We start from the raw sequence: 24,133 nt of genomic DNA on the forward strand, positions 1-24,133 counted from the left end.
TAGTAATATGGGTTTGGACTAAATGATGCCACTTACATGCTGACGGTGGTCATTTCCACCCTGTACATGTTTAGCATACTGACATAAGGAGGACCTGAGTGAAGTCCGATAGCTAAGTCACAAACACTATCTGAAGATTCCTGGTTAGGTAATAAAGGCTTAACAAATATTTGGTTACTTGCTTTTTAAAAATAGGAAATGTGGTGTTTAGAAAAGAATAGGAATAGTAAATGCTCTTTACAGGTACCCAAATTATAAATTTCCTGAAGGTTGAGGTTACTGGTAGTTCTTCCCAGATGGCGCTAGTGGTAAAGAACCCACCTGCCAATGCAGAAGGCGTAAGAGACTCAGGTTCCATCCCTGGGTTGGGAAAATCCCCTGGAGGAGGGCATGGCAACCCACTCCAGTATTCTTGCCTGGAGAATTCCATGGACAGAGGAGCCTGGTGGGCTGTGGTCCCTGGGGTTGCTATGGGCTAAGGAAAGGGAGGGAAAGCTAGTAAGCCAGCTCCCTGGCCAGGCAGGGTTATCCTTTAAGCATTTATAACACCTGTACTAGTTTGCTAGCACCATACACCATGTGGCTTAAACAACAAAAGTGTGTTTTCTCACCGTTGTGGAGGCCAGGAGTCTGAGATGTTCACAGTGCTGGTTGCTTCTGAGGACCATGGGGATGAATGTTTCATGCTTGTCACCTGGCTTCTGGTGATTTCCTGTCAGTCCTTGACATTCCTTGGCTTACAGAGGCATCACCCGATCTCTGCCTTCATCTTCACATGTCCTTCTCCCTGTGTGCATGTCTGTTCAAATCTCCTCTTATGACCTCATCTTAACTAATTACATCTGCAATTGCCCTTTTCCCAAATAAGGTCACATTCTGAGGTACTGGGGGCTAGGTTGTAAACATACAAATTTTAGAGGGACACAATTTAACCTATAGTATCATCTCTGAATAAGGCTTACTTTTTCTGGATTTGTTTTTTCCAATCCTGATAGGAAGCAAGTGTAAAGAGATTGTAGAGTATCTGACTACAAACCCCGTCTGTGGGAGTTACGTCATTGAGGTGCAGTGTAGAGGTTAAGGGTGCTGTGGTTGAGAATTATTTGTTCACTTTACCTTAAACCCTTAGTGGTTCCATTAGCTTACACAGCATGGGCATCTCCATTTCTGCATACTGTATTCCTGATAGACTGCTGTGACCTCAGGCTTGGTTTTCTGGGGAAGTTGAACAAGGGCCAACTAGGCTAAGGATCAAAGCTTTTGAAAGATGGAAGGACCTCACCAAGTTCAAAGCCCTGATTTTTTACAGAGGAGGAAACTGGGACTCCAGGCAGCTAAACAGCTTACCCAAAGAGAGCACACACCACACTTATTGCTGAGTTAGTATCAGAATTCATCTGCCCTGCCTCCTGTTCTAGCTTATTCTTCCACATTCCATGGAAGCCATGAGTCTCTTGTGAATTAAAGGGTATCCAGTTCCTGTTGCCTTTGTGGTGCAACGGCACTGTTTTCAGTGCAGGCCACTTATCTGGCGGTGTTTGTGGACTACTCATATTAGAGTCTTTTTTATCCCCCTAAGCCCTACCTCTGGCTGCAGTCCATGGGATCCAAAGAGTCAGACATGACTGAGCCCTCCAGGCTCCTCTGTCCATGGGATTCTCCAGGCAAGAATACTGGAGTGGGTTGCCAGTTCCTTCTTCAGGGGATCTTCCCAACCCAGGGATTGAACCTGGGTCTCCACCATCTGAGCCACCAAGGAAGCCCTAAGCCTTACCTCTGGGACCTACTTAACTATATTATCTCTCAACTTGATAGACAAGAGCCCTGGGGAGAGAACCAATTCTGGTTTTAGACTCTACCAAACATGAACAGGAAAGGACATCTTAGGAGAAAAATAGAAAGTGTTCAGTTTTATGAAGTCCACTAGAAGTTACTTTGTAAAGGTTTTTCATTTTTTGTTGTTTTGAGTGGGGATTTGTTTGCGTTTTTGATGATAACGATAGATATAAGTCATTTTCTTCTTTTTAACATTTTTCATCTCACCAACTTTCTTGAAAGCTCCTTAAGTCAGTGATTCAGCCATGTGTGAACTGTTTACCAACTTTTCACTTTTAGCACAGTAAGTGGATGAAGTCAGCACTTGGTGTATGTTTGAATGGATGGTTTATAGTTTTGTGAATAGAAAAGCAGATAGTTTTTTGATGTGGACAGTTCATTGTTGAAATATGATTTGTATATAGCAAAATGCACAGATCTTAAGTATGTAGTTCCATAAATTTTGACAAATGTGTACATTCCAGTAACCATCACCCGGCTCTAGATAAAGAATATTCCTATCCTACCAGAAGTTCCCTTCTGCCCCTTCCTAGACATGACTACCCAAGGTCAAGGCAACATTCCCCTTTGTTTTATTCTAGAAGATTAATGGTTTTAGCCTTCACATTTATTTTTATTTTTGGCTGTGCTGAGTCTTCATTGCTGTGTGAGCTTTTCTCTAGTTGTGTCAAACAGTGGCCACTCTCTCGCTGTGGTTTATTGGCTTCTCATTATGGCAGCTTCCCTTGTTGAGGAGCACAGGCTGTAGGCACACAGGCTTCAGTAGTGATGGCACGTGGACTCGGTAGTTGTGGCTCTCAGGTCTAGAGCACAGACGCAGTAGTTGTGGCCCATGGACTTAGTCGTCCCATGCAGCATGTGGAATCTTCCTGGATCAGGGATCAAACCTGTCTCCTACACTGGGAGGCAGATGCTTGACCCCTGAGCCACCAAGGAAGCACTAGGTTTCACATTTTGTCTGTGGTCCACCTCAAATTAATTTCTGTGTATAAGGTATCCAGGGGCTTCCCCAGTAGCTAAGTGGTAAAAAAAAATCCGCCTGCAGTGCAGGAGATGTGGGTGTGATCCCTGGGTTGAGAAGATCCCCTGGAGGAGGGCATGACCACCCACTCCAGTATTCTTACCTGGAGAATCCCATGGACACAGGAGCCTGGTGGGTTACAGTCCATAGGGTTGCAAAGAGTCGGACACGACTGTAGTGAGTGAGCCCATGGCGGGGGGTATAAAAAATTCTTTTTGCTCTTCTTTCATATCTATTCCTGCCTCTCAAGTCAGATAATCAAGGCTGATTTATGATAATAGATTTGTCATTTGGAAACAGATTTATATATCTTTTTCTTTTTTAACTCAATCATTGTTGCTGGGGATATCTTAGGAGCGCAGCAAAGGACGAATTCTTCTCAGTGCTTAGACAGCTTGAGGCAACATGTATAGGATATGGTATAGCTCCCCAAGCAGGCCTGGTTCAAATCCAGTACCACCATTTATTAACTGTGGTTAGACACGTTAGCCTTAAAACTCACATATACAAAATAACTAGGAAGAGACCCAGCCTAACAGGGTGATCTCTGATGATTAAACGAAATAATGTCTGTAATGCAATCATAACAGTATAAACATCACCATCCGTGGAGAACTGCTAGCTTCAAAATGTGTGTGGGAGGATGTTGAAAAGAAAAATAAAATCTCCTGGAGATAGATGGTGGAAAAGTTCCTTGAACTTGGATGGGGGTTCTTTCTTGAAAGCATTATCCCTGCAGCCACCACCCACAGATGCACACCCACTTTCCTCAAAGGGAGGGCCCTGCCTCCTTCCTCTGCCTGCTTCTGAGGCTGCTGGGGGCAGGAGCTCCGTTGCTTTAGCTCTCTCAGCAGCTGTGGCTTCCTGTCCCCAGAACTAATAGACCTGGCAGCACGCCGTTTGCTGCTCTCTTCCCCTGCCAGTTCAAAGCGCAGCTTTCTGCACTGGGTCTCCAGCGGTCTTTGTGCCTCGGGCGACACTTAACGCAGGGAGCGAGGAGGGTTAAACCCAGCACTAGACCCATAGGTGGCCATCATTCGATTCCAGAGAGAGAGCCTGCCACTCTGCTTGCCTTCATTAGAAACAGGCAGCCTCCCTGTCTAAAAATAGCCAAAGTGGGAGAGCGTGGAAGAGCAGCAGCCATGCTCATGGCTGCAAAGGAGAAAAGACAGAAAAAGAAAGCAGCAGATCCTGCTGAAAGCCTGGCAGGGTGGGTTAGGAAGGTGGGTGGTATTCTGTATGCAGTAGCCATGGCCAAGGGCTTCCCAGTGCTCTGGTCCACACCAGGGGTCTTGCAGATGTGCCTATACAATCAACCCCGGAGCTCGTGTGAAGGAGACGCTCATCCTGGCAAGGGTATGAGATTTGCTGCAGGCCGACACTCTCCCGGCTGCAGCTGGGAACCCCTGTGCCAGGGCTTCAGAACTCTACACCCTAGAGCAGCCTCCACCCCCGAGCCACGCCAGCCAGAGGTGAGCTTTTCTAAGACACGCACGTGACCTTGGCTTGACCATCACATCAGAAGTGCCTGAGTCCTGCAGGGAGGGACCTGCTCATAAGCACATGTGTCTCTAGGACTGAACAAGTATTTGTAGCCCTCATGTGAGGCTAGGCTGTACTTGTGGGTTTTCTCTGCGAGGAGAGCTTTCCTGTCCACATTTCTTATCATCAGTCTGTATTCCGGTAGGTAGCTAAACTTAGACTAGCAGAAAAAGAATTCTTCCCCAAGTGTTACAATAAAGCCAACCTCCTCAGACACACCTACCGTCCCCCAGGAAACAAGCAGAGTCCCAGAGGTAGAAGTCATAGTGACAGCCTGAGTCGTTTAGACACAAGAGCATTACCCTCTGCCGGCCTTCCGCTTGCCGGGTCTGCCTTGGTCCTCTTGATCGACGGCCCTGGGAGGTGGGCTGGGTGGGGACTGCATTCTCACTTGAAGAGGAGGAACTGGGAGCTCAGAGTCATGACTTGCCCAGTATTATAACTAATAATCGAAGAAGCAGGGCTGGTATTCAGGCCTCCACCCTTAGCCCAGATGCTCCCTAGGTTTATCCCCCATGGCACTCAGTCCATTTCTAAAGGGCAAAAACCTCCAAACGTGAAGCAGCCTAAAACATGGTATAAATTTAAGCAAAGATTTTAAAAGACTCCATTTAACCTTGATGTTGGAAACGTTTCTTCGCATGGCCCAGCAATCATGATTTTGAATTTAGAGAGGAAAATGTAAACCTAACTCAAACTGAACTGACTGAACTCACTGTTGCCTAGGCATTAACAAGATTTTCAAGTCATAATAATAAACTCTATGGAGCGATTTTCCATTTTTAGAATCAATCCATGGACAAAGCACAGAAAAATTGGTTATAGCTACAAGATAAGAATAAAGGAATATAAATACTAATAGCCATGACAAAGTGAGAAGGCAAGGACAGAGATTAAATAATGTGGGAAATTAAAGATATATGGTATATGGTTGATGGGATAGAAAAGGTTATTAAGTATATGATTTACAGTTACACAATAAATAAAATATAAATAGCAAATGTTGGGAGGAAGTGCAAAGTAGGAGGAGGCAAACGTCCTTTGTATTGAATCAATAGATGCTGCCTTGGGTTGATAATATATTTTATTCCCTGATTCATCAAAAGATATGAAGGAAACCACCAGAAGGGCTAAAAAGAGAAATGGTGAAAGGCGCTGCCCTTGGGGAGATGACTGGGGTACGGGCGGGAGCAGGAGGTTGTTTATTTTATCATAAATCATCTGTATCATATGATACATTATGTTATTACTTTGACAAAAAAGGCAGTGAGGGGATAACTTTTGAAAGACAAAAACAGTGCTTTGTACCATATGTTCTCTGAGCAAGTGCCCCCATGAGAATTAGCTATAAAACACTCATTAGGTCTGCAAACAGAAATCAGAGTGTTCCAGGCTATAAAATTACCTATGCCTGTTTTCAGCAGTCCAGCCAGGCTAATATTCTCCAATGAAGCCAAACTAATGTTGCTGGTAAAAGAAAGGAACATTTTTGTAAATGACAGAGAGGACTGAGCAGCATCAGAGAGCCACTAATGTCAGCTCCCAGAGGGAGCTAGGAGGACATAAAATTCCCCCTCCTTATCCTGCTTAACCTGTGACAAGTTTGTGAGGTGTGCAGAGACCAGAGCAGCTGAAGAATGTTGGCAGCGCCTCTGCTTTTACGAGGGCGGAAGAAAACTAGATAGATTAACAGTTTCCTGAGCGCCGTGCTGCAAATTAGGTGCAATTAGCCCTCAGACCGTCTCAATTGAGGGAATTGTGGCAAAACTTGATGGTGCAGAACCCAGGCAGCCAGCCAGACTCAACCTGTTCACATAAAATTGCTTCTAGAAATGAGGCTGAAAAATGGCAGGCCTTCTGACCAGATTGCTAAATTTTGAAGGCACTCCTCCCAAGAGAAAGTGACCCCTAAAATGGAATCTGGAAAACTCTCAGCCAGAGACATTAGAAACCAATTCCAAATAGGCTTGTCCCCAAGAAAGTCAACAGTGAAGTAAGGAAACCGAGCAATAGTAAGACTATTCCCAGTGTCAGAACTGGAGAGAAACAAACATGAAATCGATCAGTGACATAAACATTTAAGTGAAAATCCCTTTTAGAACATATTTTACCTTTCTACTTGGGGCATCTTCAAGGGAAGAGGAATTTGCTGTAGGCTGCGGATGTGTTTGTTTACATTGGATGGTTTATTCTTGCATTATGTCCCTACTCTTTTATGGATTGTACTTCATTAATTTTTTAAGTAGCAATGGACAAACACATGCACATTCAAGTATATAGTATAAAGATTCTTAAAGCCCAGATAATACTTTATGTCCTTGTGTGAAGCATTTTCATGTATAACCTTTACTAACCTCTTTGCTAAAAACAGCAGCAGAATGTTAAAATGAAGTATTTTGACTATCAGTTTCAGCAGAGACCAAAAACAAAAGCAAGGTGTGAGATCGCAGGGCATGAGAAGGAAGTGGTGAGAAACCATTTAGCTGACTACCTACCTACAGTCTTTGAGCGAAGTTAGAGAAGCCAGGAAGAGTTGGCAGTTTGAATGTGATCTTTAGAGCTGTAAGGGAGTTGGGGTACCTGTGCCTGCCCCTACCCAGGGAAAGGGGCTTCAGTGAGGCTTCAGAGACCTTGATAGTGCCCCATGGGGCATAGGGGACCTGGATGTGTCCCCTGGTTTCTGACTCATGCCTAAGGCCCTGAAAACTCCAGTGGCAGAGGAGGGAAACTGTGCTGCTTGAGAATGGTCTATGCTGCTCACTCACCTCTCTCTCTTCTGTGCTTTATTTTTCTCCTTAGTGCTTTTGACCAATATACTATATATTTTAAGTATTTTCCTCCCATTACCTGTTTTCCTCAATGCTATGTAAGTTCCATGAGTCAGAGATCTTTGTTTAATCTCTACTGCATCCTGGCGCCTAGAATACAATGTGCAAAAAATGGGTATTTGTGTTGGACATTTGCTGTTGCTCCAGTAATCCTGCATGTTCAGTGTTATTATTCTCATTTGACATGTAGGAAACTGGAGTTTCCAGTAACTGGAGGGGTTAAGAAACTCATCCAGTATTGCATATACAGCTAAGAGGAAAAACCAGATTTCTAAGCAAAGATGGTGAAAGTGAAAGTCGCTCAGTCGTGTCTGACTCTTTGCAACCCAGAAGTCTCCAGGCCAGAATACTGGAGTGGGTAGCCCTTCCCTTCTCCAGGGGATCTTCCCAACCCAGGGATCGAACCCAGGTGTCCCGCATTGCAGACGAATTTTTTTTCCCAGCTGAGCCATGCCTGTAATGCCTTATCATCTGAGGTATCTGTTTCCCTGAAGTGTATCCTCATCCTTCCTTGGGCAGCAGATAGGACCTAATCTAAGATTTTTAGGGAAGCAAAATGCCAGTTCTATACTTGGATATCACCCAATACATACTGAATAATGAAGATAACAAATATTTTTTCAAAGATTAATTGGTTACATAGCTTTTGCTATTTAATGTCAGATTATTCCAAGAGCATTTAATGCGACTTTATAAATGCCTAATTATTTACACAGGGCTAAATGTTTACATGTCTTTTTTAAGTGTTAAAACATTAGAAGCTTATATACCTCTATTCTTGTTAACTATCAGATATTTATTTTTAATACATTACTTTTTAAAAATTGTGGTAACATAACACAAAATTTACCATCTTAACCATTTTTAGGTGAACAGTTCAACATTCAAAGTACATTCACATTGTTGTGCAACCAGTCTCCAGAACTTTTTCATCTTGAAAAACTGAAACTCTTTGCCCACTAAACTCCCCATTTCACCTCCCCTCAGCCCCTGGCAACCACCCTTCTTTGAATTTGACTACTTACGTGAGGAAGTCGGTGAAATTATACCACCTGTTGGTCACTGTGAATAAGGCTGCTGTGAAACTGATGTGTTAATTTTAGGGCTGCCATAACAGAGTACCACAGACCAAGTGGCCTAAACAACAGAAATGTATTTTCTCACAGTTCTGGAGGCTAGAGGTCCAAGATCAAGGTGTCAGCAAGGTTGGTTTTCTCTGAGGCGGCTCTCCTTGGTGTGTACATGGCCGTCTTCTTCCTCTTCACATGGTCTTTCCTCTGTGTGTCCAAGTCCTAATCCCCTCCTCCTCTTCTCGTGAGGACACAAATCATATTGAATTAGAGCCATCCCAGTTATGTCACTTAACCTTAATTATACCTCTTTAAAGAGCCTATCTCCAAATACCGACACATACTGAAGTACTGGGAGTTAGGACTTAAAGATATAATGGAGGCTGGGGGGAAGCCCACAGTTCAGCCCATAACACTGAGGGAACAAATATCTGAGACCCTGTTTTCCATTCTTTGAGGTATATATCCAGAAATAAGATAACTGGCTCATCTGGTAATGCTATTTTAACTTTTTTTAAAAAGATAAATATGTTGCTTTGTACAGCATATTTTGCCTGCTTACTTTTCCTCAAACCTCTCTGGCCACCATAACTCTTCTCAAACAAAAGATCTCCACAGCTCACATCAAGCATCAAATCCGCATATGTTTTTGCTGGTTTATGGGATGATCCTCAAGCTCCTGGGCACATTGGTCTCAGCTCCCTCAATTTCTGCAGTGGCAAATTTCTAAAATTTCATCAGGGATGACCATAGAAAAGGTGTTTAATCGGAAAACAAAGTTCATAGTCTAGCTCTATTCAACTCTAGTGTGACCTTGAGCAAGTTACTATGCCTCTCAAGCCTCAGCTTCTTCATACAGTGCAGTAAGGATGTCGGGCTGACATAAACCCAGAGGGACCAGGCAGAGATGATGCCAATGGCGAGAACAGGCCAGGTGTGTGATGCAGAAGACAGCAGTAGGGACCCTGGAACAATGGAGGGGACATGCCTCAGCCTCATCGCTACTCACAAATGTGGGCTTGGAGTTGCCTGCCCATCTCGTTTCTCATTAGAATCTGTGGAAGACTGGATTTTGTAGGAATTTCCTGTTACTTAATTTAGCAATCATTCAAATTTTTTAAAAAAAAACTCTTTGGGCCCAAAACATACTTCTCCCAGCCAGCCTGGGTCTGTGGACCAGCAGTTTGCATCTTCTAGGCAGACCATCCTCCAGGATAGAGGTCCCCTTACCTCTGGCTCCTGCATCATCAGCGCTAGCCCTGGGACACTGCAGATGGTCCCCAGCTTGCCCAGCCTGCAATATAGCATCTTTCCACCATTCTATATGAGTTCCTTTATGACCAGCTTTTTTTTCACTTACCAAGGTCCACCTATATTGCTGCATATATGATACTTTACTATATTTATTGCCAAGTAATATTCCATTGTATGAATTACTTATCCATTCATCAACTGGTGGACTTTTGGGTTATTTCCACTCTTTGGCTATTATGAGTAATGCTGCTGTGAACGTTCATGTGCAATCCTTTGTGTAGGCATATATTTTTCCATTTTCTTTACATATATACCAAGGAGTGGAACTGCTGAGTTGTATGGTTTTGAAGATTCACCAAAATGTTTTCCAAACTAGCTTCATCATTTTACATGCCTATATGCAATGTAGGAGGGCTCCAGTTTTTCCATGTCATCTGTCTTTTTTATTATAGCCATCCTAGTGGCTGTGAAGTGGTGGTATCTCATTGTGCTTTTGATTTGCATTTTCCTAATAACTAACGATGTTGAGCATCTTGACATGCATTTATTGGCCATTTGTATATCTTCTTTGGAGAAATGTCTATTCATATCCTATGACCATTTTTAATTGAGTTGTCTTTTTACTGTTGTACTACAAGAGGTTCTTATATACTCTGGATATCTCATTTTTGTCCCCCAAATTTAAGGATGCTCAGAATATTCTTCTTACTAAGATAGGATATTATTCTAATATGTGCAAAACAGGATAGATTAACAGAAGGTTTTTTCTTTTAATATGCTTGATGGATGTTATTAAATTTGACCATATGGTATTTTCTCTGTAATCTATTATATTTTAGCTAAAATAGCTAGAGAAGGAAATGGCAACCCACTCCAGTATTCTTGCTGGGAAAATCCCATAGACATAGGAATCTGGTGGGCTACAGTCCATGGGGTTGCAACGAGTCAAACACAACTGAGCAACTGACCATAAACTGATAAATGTACCTGCTAAACCCCAAAGAAAACAAACTGTTTTTCCATTTGTATTTCGTTTTAACCATGCTAGTGACTCATTCATAGTTTTCAAAAGTAAAACAAATATTAGATTGAAAAATACTTACAAAAAGGATTTACTCCTAGGGAGGTAAACTCTGAATCACAGGACCAAAAAAAAAGAGGAGGATTACTTTTTGCTACATGTTATACTACAGGTGGTATGCTATTAAAAAATTAAATTTTAAAAAGCACTTCTAGACTATCTTGGTTATACCCTTATCCTTAGGATGGAAATAATTTAAAATCATGACCAAAAACTCAGACAAGATGAGAGCTTAGATTTGAACCCCATCAAGTAAATTATGGTTACAAAATAACCCAGAAGCCATTAGAGATTTTTTAATTGTATTAAATGTGAACTATACGTATTTTCCAACCACTTTGTTTCTTGCTTTGATGTTTAAGTAGATGAATGCTTTATCTTTCTCATAAGGCTTAACCAGGCAGGACTGCTCCCAACCCATGGGATTAGTGAGTGGCATCTTAGTAAAAAGGCAAAAGCCAATTAAAGCCCATCACAGCATCCTTGCTCTTGATCCAGAAAATAACCTGAGCAACATTCATTACCATGCAGTGCCTCTCCAAACAGCATCCCTTGAAACCTGGGTTTATTTAACCCAAGAAATCTGTTAAGGTTTACAATATAAAGTCAACAGCTCGGTGGAAAGAGGCCACATTCACCTTGATCTTTGAAAATCAATCAAAACACACAGTTTCCCACCTTGTATAACCCATCTTGGGTTTTTGAAAAGCAAGAGGACTTTTTTTTTTCCTGTGTCTAGAATTTAAAGAGAAATTATATCAAGCCAAAGTGAAGTGGCTTCATCTCTGAGTTTCCAAATTCTCAAATATCATCAAATGGAAAACCTATGGGAGATTCCCTGCTTCCCTTTCCTCTTACTACTAGTTTGGAGTCTCACAATTTTGTGTTATGTGTTCTACAAATGAACCTGATTTCATAAGATCCATATAATTCTTTTGAGAAATTTTTTTAATATTGAAGAGCTCAGAACTTCTGTTTCATGTATCTTCAACTAACAGGTAAGTATGTACAGAAATAGAATTATGTGCCGTGCCCAGAAGACAGAGGACTGAGGAGTATAATGTCCTCAATAAATCACCTATCTATCTGGGATGCTCAGACAAGAAGCCCAGGGGGTGACTTTAGGTGGGAGTTTTCAATGGAGTGAGCTAAGAGCTCTGCCCCCAGAGGTGATGGGTCCTGGTGATGGGGAGGTGAGTGAGGAGGCCAGACTTCTCTCCTGCTCTCAGCCCTGGTGCCCAGGCAAAGCGCCAGCCAGGTCTGTCCCACGTGGCTGCCAGCCAGCCCCCTAGCCCCCCTCTTCTAACACCAACATCAGACTCTTCCACCATTGTGTGTAGATATTTTGTTCCTGAAAACCATCACATGGAAAATTTCACAGGTTAAAAATATAACTAACTTTTATTTCAGTAGGGGGGAAGACTGTACATTCCTGAGGCACTAAATTCCCAATTTAAACATTATCAATGTTAGCTGAGGCCATGGGGTCGCAAAGAGTCAGACACGACTGAATGACTGAACTGAACTGAATGTTAGTGTGTGTGTGTGTGCACGGTTAGTCTTTTTCCGACTCTTCAGGACCCCATGAACTGTGTAGCCTACCAGGCTCCTCTGTTCATGGAATTCTCCAGGCAAGAATAATGGACCAGTTACTTAACTCTGGTTATCACATTATGACAAAACAAGGTGGCTTCCCTTCCATAAAGGACTCTCTAGTACTGTATACCTGAATTCCTTTGGCTTTTGTTGTTATCCTTATTAGGAAGGGTCCATCTCAACTGTCCTCACAAAGCACATGATACAGAGCTCTGTATTTATCTAATTCATTATTACTCTAACTGTTGGCCTTGGATCAGCAGCAAGAGCATCACCTGGGAGCTTGTTACCATGGGATCCATGTCAGACCCAATCAAACTCTGCGGGTGGGGCCCAGGAGTTTGGGCTTTCACAAGCCTCCAAGGGGATTCTGCTGCACTTTTAGGTTTGAAAAAAGAAATCGTCAATGCTAATGAGGGATCAGGTTATCTTCTATAAGCTAGAAAAACATCAACACTGTTGAGAAAAGGATTTAAGCAGTGAGAGCTAACTATTCAGAGCTGGAGATGGGCCTCTAGATTGCCAGAAGTCCACCCTCACAGGGTGTGGGGCCCACAGATCACCTCTTAGAAATACAAAGTGTCTCATACACTGACGTGGACAGAGAAAAGGCACTGCCAATAAAGCCAGATTCTTCAGACATAAGTGCACATACCTCTAGGTGTGACTGCATCTCCTTCAAACACCCCACATTTTTCTTTCCCCCAAAGCTTACCCACCTCAGCCACCACTTGGGAGGGGTCCTTGGATTTTGTTCTGAAGGCTACATGCTCATCATTCTTCCTTATTTTTCCAGTAAAGGGTTACCTTCCAGTTCCACCTTTACCTTGGAAGAGGGGACCATCTACTTGACTTCTGAGCCAAATGCTCTGGAAATGCAAGATGATAATGCCTCCGTGCTTGATGTCTATTTAGTAAGTAATACCTGGTTTCTTCCCCTTCTTTTCCTCCTCGTTTACAAATGGATCCAGGCCATAGCTCATACAAGAACAAGTTCTGCAAGGTAAGGTATATTTGAGTTTTAAAAGAAACAATGGCACCCCATCACTTCTACAAACAGTGCATCTTTTCACAAATTATGTCATCCCACAGTTCTTATAGAACAGCACACAGAAGAACATGGAGGATAAAATCCTAAATCTCCACACGTAATGAGAACAAATTCCCTATTGTTGAAGCCAACTGGGGCACCTTGGTGTCATTCTTCACAAACTAACATCTATTTTGACTCAACTGTATCCACTCGTGTGAGGGCATGTGGGTTCCTATAGCCAAATAATGAAGCCAAAGCTGAGATCAGTGCAGTGCAAGCTTTGTTCAATGGCTGAAGAATGGCGAGGTGAGAATATAGTTCACAGGTCAGCTTCTCACCCGTGTGGTAAGAAGGTTTGATTTTAAAGAGTAAAGACAAGAGGAGGAGGAATGAGGCGAATGCTTAGTGGAGGCATGTGCAGTAGTCTGTGTGGGAAGGGACAGGGATTTTTGAGGGAGTAGGGTGCCACTCTTTTTATCCTTTTTTGGTCCTTAATTTCCAGTTGTGACCACCACTGGGCATGTCATTTAATTCACGAATGTAGTAAAATCAGTGTGTAATGAGATCCAGGGTCTGTTTGAGGTCAGATTTATCACCATCTTGGTCCCTGCTAGTTCCATCTGGGTTTTTGGTTTTTTGTTTTTGCTTCTCGCCTTATAATTTCCTTTCTTATTTCTGGATCCTGTGACTTAACTCCTACTGAGGGTAGGGGTTTGAGCAAGGACTCGGTGCAGCTCTGGCGACTCTCTGTGTCCTTATTGACCGAAAGGGAATTAACACCTACCTCACAAGGCTGCTTGGTAACAGCCATTCTGACAGGTGTGTGGTTTTGATTTGCATTCTGATGATTAGTGATGTTGAGTCTCTTTTCATATGTCTATTGGCCATCTGTAGGTCTTTGGAAAAATGCTTATTCAGGTCCTCTGCCTATTTTTTAATCTGGTTGTTTATATATATAAACAACATAATCTATATATAAACAATCAGATTGTTTATATGTACACACACACACATATATATGAATAATCAGGTTTCATATATAAATTGTTGAGTTGTATGACTTCTTCATATAGTTTGGATATTAACCCATTATCAGACAATCATTTGCAGATGCCTTCTCCCATTCGGTAAATTTTCGTAGCATAGTATTTTGAACAATAATTATAATGGCCAAACTGGGTACATACCATACGCAGGCACTATACCAATGCTTTTCTTACACTAACCCTTTCATGAAGGCAGGTGTTCTACTTGCCTCCATTCATGCAGATGAGGAACCCGGAGCTTAACTGATCAGTTCTCAGACCTTTTAAGTGGCAGAGCCAAAATTCAAATCCAGCTCCTACCTAAGCCCCCCATCACTGTAATATTGCCCATGAAGCCCCCATCACTGTAGGTGTTCCTGATTGATGTATCATCTCATTGGAATCATGCTCCTGACGAAGGTGAGAAGTGGATCCAAAAAGGAAGGAGTGAGAATTTTTAGTTTTTATAAAATTCCTCTTTCGTCCTTTCTATTTTTTCACGTTTTTGTTGCCTCGGTTCTTAAACCTTTTGATCCCTGGATCCCTTCATATTCTAAAAGTTGAGGAACCCAAATAGCTTTTGTATATGTGGATTATATCTATCAATATTTTGTATAAAATACTGATTTGAAACTATTAAAATGTTAAATATATTTTCATGAAAATTTCTATTTTTCAGAATGAAAATAAGCTTAGTGAAAAGAGTGGCATTATTTTACATTTTTGCAATCCCTCTTGTAAGAAGCTGGGTGTCTGCTTCTACATTGATCTGGCATGATCCGGCATGTGACTGTATTCCAGTGTACACCCATGAGAGGGAATGAGAAAGGCAAATAACATCTTAGTATTAATAAGAAAATAGTTTGACCTCATGGATCCCCAGAACTGGTCTCCCACACCATTGTTCTAGTACTTTAACTTATCCCCTTCTACTTATGCAGAACCAAATGAGACAGGAATTAATTAGAAATAGGCACTGAGATTCTATGCTTGTCTCTGCCTCTCATTAATCACTGACAGTGAATTAATCACCCTTTTTGGTCCTTAGTTTTCTCATCTATGAAATGGATCATTAAATCACCTCTGAAGACCCCTTCCAGCTCTGACTGGCCATGGCCTATTCTAAATTACAAGGAATTCCATAAATAAGGTGTTTTTTTTTTTTCCCTCAGAATAGCTATAAGCTGTTTTTTCAAATTGCAATTTCATCACACATTCTACCATCAACCTTCACAGTATTTCAACTTTTGTGGCAACACATTCAGAAAATTCTGCACCATTAACTTATATTTCCAGGGTTTGTTTTCACTCTGGAGATTATTTTGCATGCTCTTCCAATCTGAGAGGACCCAACTCACTGCCCTCCCTTCAGTATTTTCATTTGCCTCCACACTATGAAAGAATGGATGGCAAAGAAAAGCATCAGAAAGGAAAACCAATCTTGCCAACATCTTTGTCTCTCCTTCCTCTTGACCTGATTAGAATCCTCTTAATCATAGCCATCTTTACTGAAAGGGCATTTGAAGGTTTCTGTGGTGATATTATACTAGGTGTTGTAACCAAACATAAATTTTTCTTATAATGTTCCTCCTCCTTTAAGAATTGTTGGTTGTGCTACCAATTGCTAGTGCTACTATTTGTATACTAATGGACAATACTGTTTATATATCTTTAAAATATAATTTAAACTCAAATGATTTATGCACACCAGATAACATAAGAAATTTCCTTTTAAAAGATGCATTCATAAATATCACTCATTATTAGAGAAATGCAAATCAAAACTACAATGAGGTATTACCTCATATTGGTCAGAATGGCCATCATCAAAAAAATATACAAACAATAAATGCTGGAGAGGGTGTGGAGAAAAGGGAACCCTCTTGCACTGTTGGTGGCAATGTAAACTGATACAGCCACTGTGGAGAATACTATGGAGGTTCCTTAAAAAACTAGGAATAAAACTACCCTATGACCCTGCAATACCAATACTGAGCATATACCCTGAGAAAGCCATAATTCAAAGACACATGTAAGCCAGTGTTCATTGCAGCGCTATTTGCAATAGTTAGGACATGGAAGCAACCTAGATGTCTATCAATAAATGAATGGATAAAGAAATTGTGGTACATATATACAGTGGAATCTTAATCATTAAAAGGAATGAATTTGAGTGAGTTGTGGTGAGGTGGATGAATGTACAGCCTGTTATACTGAGTGAAGTTAAGTCAGAAAGAGAAAACTGTATATTAACACATATATACGGAATCTAGAAAAATGATGCTAATGAACCTGTTTGCAGGGCAGGAAGAGAGATGCAGACAGAACAGACTTGTGGAGATGGGGGAAGAGAGGGTGGGATGAATTGAGAGAGGAGCATTGACATATATACCACCATGTGTAGAAAGCTAGAGGGAAGCAGCTGTTGGCACAGGGGGCTGAGATCAGTGCTCCGGGACAACCGACTCAGGTGGGATGGGGGCAGAATTGGAGGGAGGCACAAGAGGAAGGGGATATATGTGTACTTATGGCTGATTCATGTTGTTGTACGGCAGAGCCCACCATAACATTATAAAGCAATTACCCTCCAATTAAAAATAAAAAGATCCACCCCATTATGTGCATGTAAATTAGGCTAGCTATTCTGCTTTTTCCAGTAGTTTGACAGAAAATGAAAAGGATAGGTTACCTTACATGGCTGCTAATTGTTCCATTATCCTCATTCAAGCATTTGGTTCAGGTTCCATGTTCCTAGTTATTTCTTGGAAAAAGGCCGTTCACCCTCACACTGTAGTTCCAGGCTTTCTGATTCATTTTCAAATACTCACATCATCATGTATTTTAGGATCCTGTCCAACGACCAGAGAGATGTTTTCCACTCAATTTTGAGTTGATGACACAGACTGGAGTATTTAAAAGAATACAGCAGAGATGAGCAGGCTCCTGATTTTAAATGGCCAATCATGCCGTCTTCATAATAGGGCCCGATTCCGCTTTTCGAATTATCTGATATCCTAAGGCACTGATCAACGGTAGCCGTCATTTGGTGTTAGTACAAAGGGGAACAACCAACGAAGGCAGTGCAGCTGAAAAATGTTGTGGGTGAGAGTGTCCTTTTTCATGACTAACTGGGAGTGAGTGGGTAGGTAGGAGATAATGGAACTGCTTTATTAAATAAAGCAGTTTATTAAATAAAGAGAAGTAAAAGAGGGCTGCCACACAAGAACAGTTTTCTTGCTTCTGTTATGTAGTCTTGAAGTCATGCCCTTTTCACTTTACACTTTATGTATTAACAGCCTCCCAATAATATATCCTATCATCCAGATGTGTGTTTCTGCACGATGGCTGTTTGAAGTGCAAAAACAGCTGTGGGCAAAGAAACAGTTAAGCCATTTTTTTTAGCCATGCAGTATTGGCGATTAGTGTTCTGATATGCAGCTGTCAGACAGCTTGGTTATTTAATGTGTCTTCAGGGTGGTTAAAAATACTATTTGATCATGGGACGAAGGGTGCCAGAGAAGCGAAAATGATTGAATTAACAGCTTATCATACTATTATCTATGAAAAAAAGCTTGAGAAAAAAAAGAAAGACACTTTAAATTAGGTCACGGGGGTCCTAGAAAGCTCAGTGGAACTTTTTGGCAAGAGACACTGCATTTCTGGACTTGACTTTCCTGACGTTGACATTAATGACTTGTATGTGAAGTGTCGGGTCTCTGGAATCATTCCTTGCCTGAGCCAGCACTGGCTGCAAAGGACGTTTATTTGAAACGGTGGCAATTCTGTTGCTTCTCAGCAGAGAGCTAGCATCCCCACCAACCAGAGATGCCGCTAGCGTTTCTGGTAAGGTCTTACTGTGATGGAAATAGGAAGAGAGAGGCAGTGGCTGTCTTTGGTTTATAAGATGTTTCACCAGAATGCCAGTTTCTTCCACCGTCTGACCACATGGTTGAGAAAGGAAGATTTCAGAAAGGGCAAAAAATAGGGCCCTTTTCAAAGAGGGTTTGATCCTTTTAAGTCAGCGACCAAATAATGTTTCTGAGACAGGTGGAAAAGCTGACAAAATGGATCTGACTGCCTGCACCCCATGGCACCTACAAAGGATTTGTCCTGAAACAAGAGTGACGCCAGCTTCAAATTAATGAGGCAACCCGTCAGTCTGGATTAGGTCTCTGTAGGATTTTTTCCTTTTTTTAACAAACAGCATTAAACTGCTGTTTAAGGATTAGCTTAGGGAATTGGAGTTATAAAGGCATACTGGCTTTTCAGTTAAATTAGGCCCACAGTTAATTGGATGACAGATTGCAGAGCTATGGTAGTTTTTTTCTTTTTGTCCTAGCTTTATAGTGAATCGTGGCCTCACAGGCCAGCTTGATTTCCACTTTCTCAAGGCTGGTTTTGCTCTCAAGCTCGCCTAAGGTTCCTATTCATCCAGGCCCTCGTTGGGGGCCCCTTTATTCTCTGTCTTTACCTCTCAACACCAGGCTCTCTCTCCTTCCCTACTCCCTCCAGAACCTTCTTGTCGCTTCTCTGATTTCGATTTCTGTCTTCTCCCTCGTCAGAGGAAACCAGTGTTTGCTAGTCTCCTAATAAGCCTTTTCAACTCTTGGGAAGAGTGTGTTTGTGGAAAAACAGATTCTAATGGTATGAACCTGGGGTCTACCAGGCCCTGAGCCTTCTGGAAACGAAAAAAGCAAACTCAAAAGGAGAATTTAGGGAAATGAAAATTTTAGGGAAAGTAAGTTTAAATTATACCTGTGGACCTCATGAGCTGGGCTGTCCTTAACACCATTCGCACTCCTGGGACCTGAGGAGGAATGGGAAAAGTGAGTAGAAGGGAGGATGCCTCCGTACTGTCCACTCAGTAAAAAATAAGGCCCCTGTGAGTGTGACAGATGGTATGAGGATGGCTCGAGAGCGGGGAGTCCAGGGCCCAGCTTCCCTTTGCCTCTGCCTGTGCTCCCAGGGCTGCCAAGACAAAGTGCCACAGACCGGGAGGCTTAAACAACAGAAATGTGTCTCCAAGTCTGGAGGCCAAAGAAGTCCAAGGTCAAGATGTTGGCAGGGCCCTGCTACCTGTGCAGGCTCTAGGAAAGGATCCTTCCTGGCTTCTTCCGGCTTCTGGTGGTCATGTGGTCCTGAGCACTGTTCCACTTGCAGTACTCTAATCTCTGCCCCAGTCCTCACCCTGTGACTCTCTCTGAGTCCCCTCTTCTTGTGATAACACCTGTCACTGGATTTAGGGCCCAGCCCAAAACCAGATGACCTCATCTTAACTAATTATATCTGCTAAGACCATATTTCTGAATACGATCACATTTTAAGGTTCCAGGTGGATGTGAATTTTCAGGGGACACTAGTCAACCAACTATACCACCTTACTGAAGACATGTAAAAGGGCACACACATGCTCTTTACTATGTTTGGCCCCATTTGTCCCTTCACTTCCCACCTCCCTGGCTAAGTCTGTGAGGTTGCATGTATGTTTATCAGTCACTCAGTCGTGCCTGACTCTCCACGATCCCATGGAATGGAGCCCACCAGGCTTCTCTGTCCATGGAATTCTCCAGGCAAGAACAATGGAGTAGGTTGCCATTCCCTTGTCCAGGGGATCTTCCCAACTCAGCAATCAAACCCAGGTTTCCTGCCCTGCAGGCAAATTCTTTAACCATCTGAGCCACCAGGGAAGTGAGGTTGGATATATGTTTCCAAATTATTGTGGCCTCCTCGCAAAAAGGTATCAGGTAAATGAATGTATTAACAGATACAGACACATGTTGGGGGCATATTATGTATTAGAAATAAAATCCCTGAGAGTGGAGCAGGGCATTGGTATTTTTAAAAGCTCCCCACACATCCAGGGCTGAGACCCAGTCAGCTTGTTGATAGGGTCCTTCCGCTCTGAACATCGTGTAATCCTTCTGTGCTAAACGGAAGGGAAAGCTCTCCCCTAAGAGGCCCTAAGACGGCTGGCCAGTTAGGAAAAATGAACTTGATTCTAAGGTGAACTTTGCCACCTTCATTTGTGAACTGGATATGGGACTGGGTTCCTGCAGCAGACGCTCCCGCCACCTAGTGGTAGGAAGGTGCCTCTGACCAACCCGGATTAGGAGTAATTGAGGGCCTGGAATTGACATCCACCAAGTGAGTGTGAGGCTCGGGGAATGTCTCCACTCCATGTACTTACTTTATGGTAGCCTCTCGGTAGCTACGTGAACCCACGTTTGGCAGGGGTACATCCTTCAAACAGCAAAGGCAGTTCCCTCTGACAGACATCTTCCACCTTTCAAGTTGGAGTGGAGGCTGCAATTACAATCAGACACAAAAATGAAGGTGCTAATTTTCCCTAGGATCCTAGCATGCCCTTCTCATCCATCAAGGTCAGATACACTTGAGCCTCTTTGTAAGCCCTATAGCAGTTTGGGGGTTAAACACAGAAAATCCTTACTTTTACTGCTTAGGCAACATCTCTAATGAAGTATCAACAAACAGGGTGGAAAAGCCTTTTTTTTCATTTTCAGTCTTTGACAGGCTGTTCTTTACAGCCACTCTACCCGCAGGGGACTATAGCTTTTGTGGTGGCTCCCAACAGAATATACAGTTAAGTATGTGTGTGTGCTAAGTCACGTTAATCGTGTCCGACTCTTTGCAACCTTATGGACTGTAACCTGCCAGGCTCCTCTGTCCATGGAATTCTCCAAGCAAGAATATTGGAGTGGGTTGCCATTTCCTCCTCCAGGGGATCTTCCCAACCCAGGGATTGAACTTGTATCTCTTACGTGTCTCCTGCATTGGCAGGCAGGTTCTTTACCACTAGCACCACCATAATAAAATTCAAATATAGGTCCTTATTTAAAAAAACAAACAAAAAAACCAACTTTCTAAATCCCAGTAATAGTACTGTATTTGTTTCCTAGGGCTGCCATAAGGAAGTACTATAAACTGGGTTGCATAAACAGAACTGTATGTATTGTTTCACAGTTCTGGAGGCTAGAAGTTCAAGGTCAAGGTGTTGGCAGGGTTTATCCCTTCTGAGGGCTGTAAGAGGAGGATCTCTTTCTGGCTTCCCTTCTTGGCTTGTGGATGGCCATTTTCTCCCTGGTCTTCCTTCTGTGTGCCTGTCTCTGTGTTCAAATTTCCCTGTTTTATAAGCATCTCAGTTATATCTAATCAGGGCCAGTCCTAATGACCTTACTCTAACTCCCTCACCCCTGTAGTACCGGGGGTTAAAGCTTGAACACATGAATGGGCCAAGGGGAACTGGGAGGCACGAAGCAATCCATGCCGGCTACTGTGTTTTTGTGAAGAAAAAAATGGTACCAAGAAAAATGATGGAAGGGAAAGGCCTGATAAGGGTGCAGCCTCTGGCTATGGCTAGGGGGTCTCTGGCAGCTCACCCTTTTCTTCCACACAGGGAGAAAGGAACCAGTGGCCTCATCCCAAGGCAGTGCTCCCTTTTGAATGAAGCTGGTACCATATTACCCTCCCCACATTCTCCAGAGTGAACTCAGTTGCAGCCCCAGGGCTATGGGATACATTAGATAATAAGGTAACCATTTCTATTTACAATTAGCAACAGTCACTATAAAGTGCAGTGTAGAACTGTCAGTCACATAAATCACTGATGCCTCCAGCTTCTCCTTGGTCTTTGGAAAACAAATCAATCAGGCCGGGAACTGTGTTAAAATATTGCTGCTATACTAAGAGTTTTGAAATGGGAGGCCATAATCCTAAATCCATCCCTGGAGACATCCAGAATCAGTGCCAGGTTTTTCTTGGGTCTGTTCTCATCTTATCAGTAATCTATCTGCTGGTTGGTGTGGAACACTTTGATAGGGCATTGGAAGGCTGGCAGGAGGCCTGGGACTCCGTGTGCTGCCAGCACTCAGAATTCAACAAACATTCTACATGATCGGCACATGTGCTAGCTCTCTTCCAAATTGTACGTACCCTCCAAGGTCATTCCAAGTCCACTTTTTGCCTCAAGGCTTCTCAATTAAGGCCCTTTAGTCCCTGGTTCTTGGGAAAGAGTAATCTCACCCCTGAGTCTTTTTTTTTTTTTTTTTTTAAATACGAAGGTAGGAAGCTTCCTCCCAGCTATAAAAACTCCATAGCAGTGTGATTGGACTCCATACATAGACTGTGTCCTGATTCCTATAGCACTAGTGTCTGTACTTGTTCACCTCCTTAAAAAAATGGTGAGCTTTTTGGACACCTGCCACGGTTGTTCAAAGAGAAATCTCCTCCAATCTATTCCCAAGCAGTCATGCCTTGTGAAGTATCCTAATACGAGGCAGATATGATAAAATGAAAACATAGAGCCTGATGTTTGAAGAAAAATTCCAGAGTACAGGGTGGCTCCTCAGAAAGTCCAGGGTCTTTGAGAAGGCAATCTGGTGAACCCAGAGAAGGAGGGGACGATGGCGGTGGGGCGCTGCGGAGCCTGCTGTGTGTGTGGCAATGCAGAGTTTGGACTAAAGTGAAGGGCGTGAGGCAGAATGCGTGGGTGTGCTCTCATGGCAACAGAGAGAACACTGGCCAAAAGAAGAACAATGTGAAATAGGAACAAAAGGAAGCAGGGCTGGGGAAGAGGGGCTTGGAACAGGAAAAGGAAATAAGGGACTTGCCACCTTATGATAGCCTGGAGAGAAATCAGTTTTTTCCTCAGGGGTATTTTGGCAAAGAATTTCAACTTAAAATCAGAATGGGGCTGCCCTTGGACCCCAGAGAGGAAAAGATCATGCTTCAGTGGGATCCTGGGGCTGAACCGTGAGGCAATTGTAGTTAAAGAACATCACCCATGAAGGTCAGGAGCTCAGGGAACAATGAGACCTCGGGGACTGTTTAGTGTGGTCATCTTAGCCAGTCTGACAGTCCTGAAAATGCCTTGTTTCAGCTCTGCCCTTAAATCCCCTCAGCACATTCCAGATCTTATGAAATTCTACTGGCTAAATATGCCTTTTAAACAGTAGGCTGAGGGTGTGTATGTGTTTCTTTCAGGAAAAAAGGGAGGGATGGAAATGAGCCTAGAAGTGAGACCTCAGAAGAGGAACGTCTCACCCCTGACACCCTCGGCACAGCACTCTAAAAAGTCACCCTCCAAAACTTAGCCCATCATGCAGTAATCTACTTCAGGGGGACCCCTGGGGTAATCTGCCCCACAGTGGGGTCCATCCTCAGAACGGGCTTTGCTTTTAGCAAACAGACTGTGTTTTGCTGTGTTCTTCTGTGTGCAGTGTACAGCTTCAGTCATAGGCGTGCCTGAGTTTAAGTGGAAATAAACATGTGAACCTCTCACACACCCACAAACCAACATATTTGGATAAATAGTGCTAAGGATTTAGGCCACAGAAATACCTAAATATTCCTTTCATACCAACCATTATCACACCTTTTCCTTCAGGTCTCAGAATTTAAAACATATCATGGTTTCTCAGAGCATCACACGCTTAGGGAATTAACCCTGGCATCTGTGTGGACAGATGATTACGTACATGTGCATACAAGAGCCGTTCAGTTGATGACAAGAGCTCCAATGTCATTCTGTCTGTCCATGCTTCCCTGAGATATGGCTGGGTTCTCCCACCAAAGCACCAGTTCCTGTTTCTACTTCCAAAGCCATCGGGTGAGGAGGGGGTTGAGTTTCAGTACTTCAGAAGAAGTTGCTAGTGTTTGGGGAAGTAATACCTGAAGAGCCCATCTCTGTGTTGGAGAGCTGGAGGGGATCCTACACATACCATATTTTGAAGAATAAACTCAAGCTATGAGTTTCTTCCCAGTGTAGATAGATAGCTGATACTTTGGCTCTTCACTGATGGCTAATAAAGGATTTGTGGATTATAATTTG

At 42.8% G+C, this 24,133-nt stretch overlaps 1 protein-coding gene and 1 long non-coding RNA gene across 4 annotated transcripts in view; one reads left to right on the forward strand and one right to left on the reverse strand.

Moving 5' to 3' along the window:
* PIP5K1B (phosphatidylinositol-4-phosphate 5-kinase type 1 beta) overlaps positions 1 to 24,133 on the forward strand; it is a 357,429-nt gene that overhangs the window by 325,278 nt on the left and 8,018 nt on the right. For all 3 annotated transcript variants that reach the window (XM_061132834.1, XM_061132832.1, XM_061132833.1), the window contains exon 14: positions 13,025 to 13,142. In XM_061132834.1, coding sequence (XP_060988817.1) covers positions 13,025 to 13,142 — 118 coding nt within the window. The remainder of the gene's footprint in view (positions 1 to 13,024; positions 13,143 to 24,133) is intronic.
* LOC133048904 (uncharacterized) lies at positions 13,119 to 20,596 on the reverse strand. Its single transcript, XR_009691144.1, has 4 exons — positions 20,474 to 20,596; positions 19,042 to 19,093; positions 16,976 to 17,135; positions 13,119 to 13,224 (listed from the first exon to the last, which is right to left on the reverse strand). It is a non-coding gene; the product is annotated as an uncharacterized LOC133048904 (long non-coding RNA).

Source organism: Dama dama, chromosome 29 (assembly GCF_033118175.1).
Source record: "Dama dama isolate Ldn47 chromosome 29, ASM3311817v1, whole genome shotgun sequence".
Lineage (NCBI taxonomy): Eukaryota > Metazoa > Chordata > Mammalia > Artiodactyla > Cervidae > Dama > Dama dama.